Source organism: Drosophila albomicans, chromosome 2L (assembly GCF_009650485.2).
Source record: "Drosophila albomicans strain 15112-1751.03 chromosome 2L, ASM965048v2, whole genome shotgun sequence".
Taxonomy (NCBI): Eukaryota; Metazoa; Arthropoda; class Insecta; order Diptera; family Drosophilidae; genus Drosophila; species Drosophila albomicans.
The window spans coordinates 3299285-3309252 of NC_047628.2; the positions used below are offsets into that span (position 1 = coordinate 3299285).

The 9968-nt window shown below is 35.3% G+C and overlaps 3 protein-coding genes across 5 annotated transcripts; 2 read left to right on the plus strand and 1 right to left on the minus strand.

Moving 5' to 3' along the window:
- The first annotated feature begins 529 nt into the window (after positions 1–529).
- Positions 530–1271, plus strand: LOC127565045 (uncharacterized). The gene has a single exon (XM_052002037.1). The coding sequence runs from the start codon at positions 633–635 to the stop codon at positions 1206–1208; it is 576 nt and encodes a 191-aa protein (XP_051857997.1). The 5' UTR covers positions 530–632; the 3' UTR covers positions 1209–1271.
- On the plus strand, positions 1238–7192 carry LOC117565350 (guanylate cyclase 32E). 2 transcript variants are annotated; one of them, XM_034244407.2, is made up of 22 exons: positions 1238–1446; positions 1504–1615; positions 1678–1752; positions 1804–1911; positions 1970–2093; positions 2151–2300; positions 2373–2481; positions 2628–2712; positions 2770–2922; positions 2990–3142; positions 3197–3378; positions 3524–3632; positions 3690–3756; positions 3807–3904; positions 3959–4269; positions 4323–4492; positions 4558–4741; positions 4792–4932; positions 4990–5182; positions 5946–6152; positions 6211–6369; positions 6437–7192. In XM_034244407.2, exons 1-22 carry the CDS (start codon positions 1238–1240, stop codon positions 6821–6823), a joined length of 3486 nt encoding a protein of 1161 aa, XP_034100298.2. In that variant the 3' UTR covers positions 6824–7192. The 2 variants fall into 2 exon arrangements, with proteins under 2 accessions (XP_034100298.2, XP_034100299.1); XM_034244408.2 differs by lacking the exons at positions 1238–1446; positions 1504–1615; positions 1678–1752; ... (6 more) ...; positions 2990–3142; positions 3197–3378 and adding an exon at positions 3418–3471.
- A 65-nt stretch (positions 7193–7257) lies between these two features.
- LOC117565462 (homogentisate 1,2-dioxygenase) lies at positions 7258–9698 on the minus strand. Of its 2 annotated transcripts, none has more exons than XM_034244566.2 (8): positions 9611–9697; positions 8855–9124; positions 8612–8798; positions 8425–8545; positions 8124–8254; positions 7787–8068; positions 7541–7722; positions 7258–7456 (listed from the first exon to the last, which is right to left on the minus strand). In XM_034244566.2, the coding sequence occupies exons 1-8, from the start codon at positions 9623–9625 to the stop codon at positions 7334–7336; spliced, it is 1311 nt and encodes a 436-aa protein (XP_034100457.1). In that variant the 5' UTR covers positions 9626–9697; the 3' UTR covers positions 7258–7333. The 2 variants fall into 2 exon arrangements, with proteins under 2 accessions (XP_034100457.1, XP_051857996.1); XM_052002036.1 differs by lacking the exon at positions 7258–7456 and having other exon boundaries at positions 7609–7722; positions 7787–7872; positions 7932–8068; positions 9611–9698.
- Positions 9699–9968: the final 270 nt, after the last annotated feature.

The window sequence follows — 9968 nt, forward strand, 5'->3', positions numbered from 1 at the left end:
CAACGTCACGGACTTACAACTTCCTCTCACGCATTTGCCTATTTCCTTACTTACTGAACATTACACTTCACAGTAATAAGTTGCCTGTGAGTTTTGAGAGAGCACAAATATGTACAATATAATGAAGATAAAGACCTTTTGGATTAACATTGCATGTATACGTAATACGAAGTTAATGACGGTGCGGTGCTTATTATAAAAGCATAAAATTCCATTTCATTTGGTTGAACTATAAACATCATAACAATCATTTTCAAGGTCCGACAAATAACGGCGCTTTTAGCAAACAGTGTTCAAACTGCATGTGTACAAAGGCAATTTTTGTGAATGAAGAGATCAAGTAAAAAGTTTAACGAAATATATTTTTCGTTGATTAATACGACTGGTGTGTGTGTCCTGCAGTTGTCAAGGCATTGGTATTTCGCAAACTAATTATAGTTTCGGCCTACCTTAAATAAGAAAAGTTTCACCTCATACTGTCATCAATCATAGGCAAATTGACGAATGAATGCAATTTATGTTCTAAGCAAAATTATTCGAACTGTAACAATAATATTTGATAAGGCTTTCAAAACAAAAATAAAATATCTTTAATATAAATTTATTACAGTCAAATTTTACTAAAAGATAATATGTTTAGGTTGAAGGATATTCTATTGATGTTGCAATCGCATCCCAAATGCTGGTTATTTATTATACTGGAGTCGACAGTGCTACTGGGTATTATACAACCTTTCAATGAGCTTACTTATCGCGATATGCCACGTGAAATAGCATACAGTCTGCTGTACACAGGTTGCGCGATGAGTACATTTTACTACGGATATGGAATAGTGCTGCTAAGAACAACCGGGTCATGTAATGACTTTCTATGTCGGATTTGTGGAGCTAGTCTCAAAATTTGGAACACCTTCAGTTTCCTTATGATGCTGCCTTGGAGTATGAAAATATACGCACAGATTGATAAGATATCTAGCTGCATTTTAAGTTCGATCAATCAACATCCAAACATTCATGTGATCTTCGGAGATATAATACTTGTATCTCAACTATTATTACTTTGGATTTCATTAATTTTTGCTATAATCCATGGATATAATATGACAACTGGTCTGCGTATAAATCAACCTCGACGTAATCAAGAACTTAGAGCATATGCAATGGCTTTGAATCGTTCGCTCGGCTTTGAGATGATTCGAATTCCTTGATATTAATAGAATGCTTTGATAATTGAAAGATGACCCAAATTACATACAAAATTGTTAACATAAGTTCATCTGCTTTTTTTTCAATTTTTATTTGGAAACATAAGGTGACACTTGGCGGCCTTCCGCTTGCCGTTGAAGATGTCAATAAAAATGTTAATTTGTTGCCGGGGAAAACACTGACCTTTACGCCATTTGATATAGGCAACAAAATGAGCGCATATCGAGTAAGACCATTAAGGTAACTTATAATTAGCTTGAGTCCTTCGCAATAAAAAATCACTTTAATTAAATCTAGATTTATGACAGAAATGAGGGAGAAAAAGGTAAAAGCTTTTATTGGGCCCGATGAAAGCTGCACAACTGAGGCTTTACTTGCATCTGCCTGGAATACTCCAATGCTTTCATTCGTAAGATCAAAAAAAGTAATATTTATTATTGCGTATTGCTCAAATTCTCTTGTATTCTATAGAAATGCTCCGACTCAATTGTTTCGAATAAAAACACTTTTCATACATTTGCACGTACTCTCGCCCCAGCGTCAAAGGTAATTCTAATACTCGTCAATGATACACCATAATATTCTTGTTTCATATAGGTTTCGAAGAGTGTGATAAGTCTGCTAAATGCATACGATTGGAAGAAATTTGCAATTGTTGTAAGTTCGAAGCCAATTTGGGGCTCGGATGTAGCTAGCGCTATACAGGTAAGAAATCAAACTAATTTTTCTTATGGACAAGAGTAATCATATCCAAGTTATACAGGAACTGGCAGAGTCAAGGAACTTTACAATAACTCATTTTAAGTACATATCGGACTATATACCCATAAAAAAAACATTATCTCAAATTGAAAATATTGTTGAAGAAACCTACGCAACAACGCGGAGTAAGTTTTTTGTACCTATGAAATCGTTTTAATCCAAATTAAATTTAACACATTAAGTATACGTATTCATTGGAGAACACATCGCCATGGTGGACTTTGTTCGATGCTTACAAAACAGGAAACTTCTGGAAAGCGGAGAATATATCGTTATATCTGTAGATGATGAAATTTATAATGCAAATCGTCGTGTTAATATCATGGAACGTAGTATGTTAAATTACCTAAGCTAGTTGGCTTGAAGCAACCTTGAACTCTAACGCATGCACGATCTCATTGCAGATTATTTAGATCCTTATATTAGAAAAGAAAAGAGCAAATCCCTGGACAAAATCTCATTTCGTTCAGTTATAAAAATAAGCATGACATATCCACAAAATCCTCATATTCGGTAATTTTCATCTAACTTCAATTCAATTTCACACAAACAACTATACCCTGCAATGCCTACATTTTTCACTTTTAGTCTATTTACATAATGACTAATATGCATTTTATAAATATGTATATATATACCAAAATGAATTAATATTACAGTGATATTTGCGCTAAAATTAAGGAATATGCACGCAAAGCACCCTTCCTAGTACCCTACCACCAACGAGTTTACGAAAACATATCGGTATGTAATACCACCGTTGTTACTAAAAATTCTTATTTACAATGGTAATATACTTAGGTACCTATTTACGGCTTGCACTTGTACGACAGCGTAATGATTTATGCGCGTGCTATAACAGAGATACTTCAGCTTGGAGGGGACATTAACGATGGGAGTCTCGTAATGAGCCATATATTTAATAGGTCCTACCACTCCATTCAGGGTTTCGATGTGAGTAGAATGTATTCGAATGAATTCCGACTACAGATCTTCTAATATAATATGATATGTACTGTAGGTATTCATTGACTCCAATGGCGATGCAGAGGGTAATTATACTGTGATCACATTACAGAGTGATGCGAGTGGAGGCAGCACGGGTAATTCGATAGCAAAAATGTCGATGCTGCCTGTCGGGTTCTTTGTATATAATAAGGATTCTCTAATACCAGTAAGAGAAAAATATTAACTTAAAATATCAAGGAATAATTTATTTTCATTAAAGGAATTTCGTTATATCAAAAATGGTCGAACTATTCAATGGCTTAATGGACGCCCGCCGCTAGCTGAGCCAATGTGTGGCTTCCACGGGGAGTTGTGTCCTCGGAAGAAATTGGATTGGCGTTATCTAATAACAGCTCCTCTATGCGTATTTGTGTTGATAGTAGCCATCGCCCTTCTGCTCAAGTAAAGTTAATTTACTATAATCTTTTGGTTTAGGTTTGCACAAATTTCGCACATATTGGAATTTAAAACAAAATTAAGGAATCTGCAACCTGTGTAATTTCTGTAAGCAATATTAAGACATATACATATATGAACTCTTCTGCAGGCACTACCGTTATGAACAAACTTTGGCTGGCTTATTGTGGAAAGTAGATATGAAGGAAGTGACCGTAATTAATCTGGGCGAATACAATAATCCTAGCCATAAAAATATTGTAAGAAGGAAATATCTATTGAGATATAATTGAATTTACATACCCACTTCTAAATAGGTCCAAATATGTCGACAAAGTATTCTGGTTGTTGGAGAACCAAATAAAAGATCATTCACAAACATTGGTATGTAAAGGCACTTTTTGAAAGTCATTAAACAACAACATTTTGCAAAGCTCTTTTTCGTGGAAACATCGTCGCTATGAAAAAAATACATAAAAAGAATGTGGATATAACCAGATCGGTTCGCAAGGAGTTGAAATTAATGCGTGAGGTAAACGGTATAGTTGGAAATTTCTTTGGAATTAAATATAAGATCCGTTTTCAGGTTCGTCATGAAAATATAATAAATTTTATTGGTGCATCAATTGATCACGGATCGGTGATAATATTCACCACATACTGTGCCAGAGGCAGCCTAGAAGATGTACTTGCGAATGAGGACTTGCATTTGGATCATATGTTTATATCTTCATTGGTTACGGATATACTGAAAGGCATGATTTACTTACACGATTCTGAGATAATATCGCACGGAAATCTAAGGTCTAGCAACTGTCTTATCGATTCTCGATGGGTATGCCAAATCTCTGATTTTGGACTTCATGAATTAAAAGCCGGCCAGGATGAACCCAATAAGTACAAATATAAAATATAAATAATAATATGCGGTTACAGTGAATTTATTACAGAATTGAATTGGATATGAAACGCTCCCTTACCATGGCACCTGAACTTTTAAGAGATTCTTTGAGACCAGCCCGTGGGTCCCAGAAGGGTGATATTTACTCCTTTGGCATTTTACTATACGAAATGATTGGGCGTAATGGAACCTGGGGTGAAACTACATACACCAATGAAGGTAAGATTTTATCTGCAGTGTTTAAATATTTATGAGAATCATATATAAATTCTGTTATTGTCAAGAAATAATTGAATTGGTAAAACGGCCCGACTTACTGCAACATGGAGTGTTTCGCCCAGCTCTTAGCTACCTTGATATACCAAACTATATACGGCAATGCTTGCGACTTTGCTGGGAAGAAGATCCTGAAGTCCGTCCCGATATACGACTTGTTAGAATGCATCTAAAAGAACTGCAAGCGGGATTGTAAGTTTGAATTATGAGTTATTTGTTTCTCCATTAAGATTCGTTTCCAGAAAACCAAACATATTTGATAACATGCTGGCAATTATGGAAAAATACGCCTATAATCTGGAGGGTTTAGTACAAGAACGCACAAATCAACTATACGAAGAGAAAAAGAAAACAGACATGCTACTCTATCAAATGCTACCGAAGTAAGATATTTAAAAATAGAAATATATACATATATACTATACATATGTTTATTACAGAACGGTAGCAGAGTTGTTGAAAAGTGGTGACCCAGTTAAAGCCGAGTGTTTTGACTGCGTTACTATACTCTTTAGTGACATTGTTGGTTTTACAGAACTTTGTACGACCAGCACACCTTTTGAAGTAGTTGAAATGCTAAACGATTTGTATACATGCTGCGATTCTATTATATCGAACTATGATGTTTATAAGGTAAATAGACTTTTAACAATTGTAAAATGTCTACTTTGAACTATTTCTACCGAAATAAAACGAACGATTAAGTTTTCAATTTATTTTAAATTACGAATCGTTTGGGAGAAATTCTTGATACAATCATAAAATATTCTAGAAGCATTCTGAGTTTTTATACCCGCTATCAATAGGGAGAAGGGTATAATCCATAGCTTTGTGCCGACAGGAAATGTATGTAACAGGCATAGGGAGGGATCTCCGACCCTAAAAAGTATTCATATTCTTGATCAGCATCAACAGCCGAGACGATCTATCCATATCCGTCTGTCTGCTGTCCGTATGAACACTTTGATCTCAGAGATTATAAGAGCTATACATTTTTTCGACATCCCTTGCTATATTCACAGGTAGATCAAATGTTTATCACGCCCACTTCTGCCCACATAAAATTTGGCTGCGTCCAGATAAAAATTGTCGAAGTTATTAAAGAAATATTTTTGTATGGGCAAATACGCATACTTACTAGGGGTCTTAGTTGCTTTGGACATGAATCTGGTATATTTGGTACTCTATAATATATCTCGAATGTAGTACTATATCAGTATACCAAATATACCATTTAAAATATTTTTATGTATTTATGTGGTATAATGTTTTGGTATATTTTGAGAATGATACCCCAACATTTTGCTTTTATTCAAAATGGGTAGCGGGTATCTCACAGACGAGCACACTCGACTGTAGCCTTCTTACTTGTTAGTTTTCCACTTACTGACAACAGGTGGAAACAATTGGAGATGCTTATATGGTAGTATCCGGACTACCCTTGAAAAATGGCAACCGACATGTGGGGGAAATAGCCTCTCTCGCTCTACACTTAATAGAAACAGTAGGGAATCTCAAAATACGTCACAAGCCGACGGAAATGATGCAACTGCGGATTGGGCTCCACTCTGGACCTTGTGCAGCTGGCGTAGTTGGTCAAAAAGTAAGTAATTCCATAATTATTGTGTTAAGTAATCTACATAACTTCATCATTTTGAAAGATGCCTCGTTATTGCCTATTTGGGGACACTGTTAATACAGCTTCCCGAATGGAGAGTACTGGGGAGGCAATGAAAATCCACATTTCAGAGCTGACTTATCAGCTGCTGCAAAATATCGGAGGCTATATATGTGTTGAACGAGGACTAACTAGTATTAAGGTAGCATTGCTTAATTACTTAATTAATTTAAATTACGATAGCTATTCCAAAAATTAATGTCCTACAGGGCAAAGGTGACTTGCGGACTTATTGGTTGACCAAGCGACTTAAAACCGAAATACGATCACTGACGATTAAAGATTGGACACCCGATTTAATCAGCACTGTTGATTCTATCAATACCTGCTGTCCACCGATACATCGTAGCGAAGATACATCCCTACTGCATCCGAAAAGCCTGCGTTCAGGCTCTTGTAATTGCGCCACTAAATCTTTATACATCCGTCGATCTGATGATAATGTTACAACCACACAGGACACATCCATTATGCAGAAAATCAGCGAGCCAGGGCAGATCAATTGCAATCAGTTATGCGTGTGCCGGCTAAAAAGCAGTCAGGTATTCAATAATCGAAGCCCTCGCTCTGCACCGAGCATTACTTTTAGACTTTAGATTTAAACATCCCACAAAAATTAGAAATGGAATCTGTCCGACCGTATAATACGATACGTAGATCTAGAAAACTTTAATAGTACCAATAGCAAATAGCCAAAAAAAAATAGCTAAGAAGTTTTTTCCATCTTGCAAAGTAAAAGGTACAAGAATTTATTTTCATCTAAAAAAAAAACAAAAGAGATATTGAATAAATGTTAATGTTTGCATAAACTAGATGGAAAGTTATTTAAGAACCCCATTTATGTAGGAAACACGTAATCTGTTCTTGGATAAATAAAACTAAATGTTCAATGTAAAGTGAATTTCCAATTAAAAACTTTACATATCTATGGTAACATCGAAAGCACTTTTTTCTCTATTCTGAAACGATCAATAACAGTTATTCAACTATATAAGATATATCATAGATATAGAATTTTGGTCTCAGCCAATTCCATTATTATAAAAATCCATGTATTCCAAAAAATAATAAATGTAAACTGAAATTATTTCTGAAATTGATTAAATTTAAATTTTAAAGTTGCTCTTTAAAGCTTGCCAGCATTCGTAGTACTGAGCATCTAATTTCTGACAAGTGTGTTCGCCCCACTTTGTTACGGCCAGGCTGAGGGACGACTCAAACATAAAAGCCTATAATAATAATTATAATAATAATAATAATAACAGATGTCATTGCGTTAAAATACAAATTTATAAAAGAGAAAAGAAACTCACTTGAGTTCCATCGGCTATACGCTCAGGTTTCAGTTTAGCATTGGAAGCACCTTCAAAACACTTGACATCCGGACCATGGGGCGTCATAATAGAGTGTAACGTACCCCCGCCTGGAGCAAAATCATCCTCTTTAGCCTCATAACGACCTAGTATGAGACCCATGAATTCGCTCATACAATTTCCTGAAATATATTACCATCAATCAATGCCGAACCTCTTATTGTTTAAATATATTTTGATAATCACTATGATAATACGGAGGACGGAAAGTGTGCTCCTGCACCGACCAACGAGGCGGAAAGATTACGAAATCCGCGATGGCTGTACCGGGTCTGAGGCTTGGGCATGTAAGAACTGTGAAAATACTCGGATCACAGTGATCAAAACTAACCGAATTGATAACCATAAACTTGGATAAATCATATTTATACGGAACATAATTCCCATGCCAAGCGACAACATCGAAAATGCTGTGATTTTGAGTGGCCACAAACAAACTGCCTTGAAATTTCGATATGACTTGATACTCTAGAAGCAAACACATTCAAGTTATTGATTAGTTTATACTATTGATGAAAACAACCTTTCCCAGCAGTGTCATCGAACCAGGCGACAGGAGTTTCAAAGTCTCTCGGATTGGCTAGTCCGTTTGCGCCAATAGGACCCAGATCTGGCAAACAAAAGTGTCCATCATAAACCTCAAGTATATAACCTCTGAAATTGAAATGAATGCTTACCAAAATTAATCCATTAGCAGATTTGATTAAATTAAATATAATTATTTTGATACCCGGTGCACATTAAGGTTAAAGTACAATAAGATAATATTATGATAGTTTAGGGAAATTTTGACTATTTATCTTTAGCCACACTCTTCTACGCACCTACTTAGCGAGTCAATCTTTACGGCAAAACGGATGCCCTGGGGAATAACACAAATTTCATTCGGAGATACAGTCATACGTCCGAGTTCAGTTGTTATATCCAAAACTCCTTGTTGTGGCACTAGAAAAATAATATGGTTAATTTAGACTCTAATTCGGTACAGCTATTTAGACGCTAGATCCCTACCAATTAGCAGGTCACCATCACTGTTATAGAAAGCAGAATTGTCCATAGACGTGTTGCATAAATAGATGTGGATAGCCAATCCATGACGAGCCCTTGCATCGCCAGCACCGCATACAGTGTGAAATCCATCGACAAAGGTTATAGTCTCTTGCTCTTTTGCGGGTATGTCAAAAGGTTTCCAGCGCATCTTATGTTAGAATGATATAAAAAAACATCTAGAAATATGTATTTAAGGCAACTTACCTGGTTGGGATTTGGGGGTTGTTCATCCCAATTTTGACTCAAATACTTAGAGCCTTCATATCTTTTAAATGGCTTATGAACCGCGCTGGGGAGTTTCCTATATAGCCAAGTTCGCACATTTTCAGTACGTGGGGCAGTAAATGCGGATCCTGACAATTGCTCTGCATAAAGACCATAGGGACACTGCTGAGGAGAGTTTTGACCCACTGGCAACGAATTGGGACACCGCTCGTCCTCTGATGAGAAATGCGAGCCAAAGCCCGATTGGTACTATAACATTTCCATATTTAAATATTAAATCGTATACAAATTTCAAGTTATATGCTTAAAAGTTTTTATCTGCTGCATACGTCAAATTTAACTGAACGACTCGTTGAGCAGCTTTTGCCTCGTAGGCATACATACTCGTATATGTACATACTAAGCTGCCATTCAAAAAACTCCACTCATTTCTTTTAAATATTTTTGTTTGCACATTTTAATATACTTTCCGTCGAAAATACTAAAATAATAGTTGACACAGCAACGAGTTAATAGTTGGCACTTATTTTTTAATATTATTTATTCAACGTTTATTTATCAATTCAGATATTATATTTCACATGTAATTCGTTTGATGTTATTTACAAATTTCGGAAAAGTGATTTATTAAATTAAAAATTTATATTTAGCAACTAAGATCGATTGCCAATATTTATTTCCCTTTGCCAATTTTTTTTTTATTTTAAGTTTAAATAGCATTAAATCGGAGTTTACCTTATATTGCGACATTTGCTGTTCTCTAGCTTACGACGAAATCAAATAGAGACTTATGCTCCTCTGACAAAATCACGACTATTTATACGATCGGATTGGCCAAGTCACTTGTTTTTTTAATACCGTGCATGTTACCCCTAGAAGGGTATTTTAGACGTTGCATCTGAGAATTACGTCGCTTGATAGCTCAATTATTATTAAAATAATATATGTAAATCGAAACAAATTAATAAAATTTCATAAATTCGTATTAAACAATAAATATGTATGACTATATATAAGAATATATATGTGTATATGGTAGCAAAAGGTATCTCAATAGCAACTACCTAAAAAAAAGTTCACCTGTTTTTTTGTA

What these genes read in the sequence shown, in the direction of transcription:
- LOC127565045 (XM_052002037.1), top strand. Translation starts at nt 633, where the DNA reads ATGTTTAGGTTGAAGGATATTCTATTGATGTTGCAATCGCATCCCAAA.
- LOC117565350 (XM_034244407.2), top strand. Translation starts at nt 1,238, where the DNA reads ATGACCCAAATTACATACAAAATTGTTAACATAAGTTCATCTGCTTTT. An exon ending in CTCTATCAAATGCTACCGAA is followed by an intron (nt 4,933 to 4,989) that starts GTAAGATATTTA and finishes TGTTTATTACAG; the next exon opens with AACGGTAGCAGAGTTGTTGA. An exon ending in CTGGCGTAGTTGGTCAAAAA is followed by an intron (nt 6,153 to 6,210) that starts GTAAGTAATTCC and finishes TCATTTTGAAAG; the next exon opens with ATGCCTCGTTATTGCCTATT.
- LOC117565462 (XM_034244566.2), bottom strand. An exon ending in CCGTCCTCCGTATTATCATA is followed by an intron (nt 7,723 to 7,786) that starts GTGATTATCAAA and finishes AATATATTTCAG; the next exon opens with GAAATTGTATGAGCGAATTC. An exon ending in GTATAGCCGATGGAACTCAA is followed by an intron (nt 7,457 to 7,540) that starts GTGAGTTTCTTT and finishes TTATTATTATAG; the next exon opens with GCTTTTATGTTTGAGTCGTC.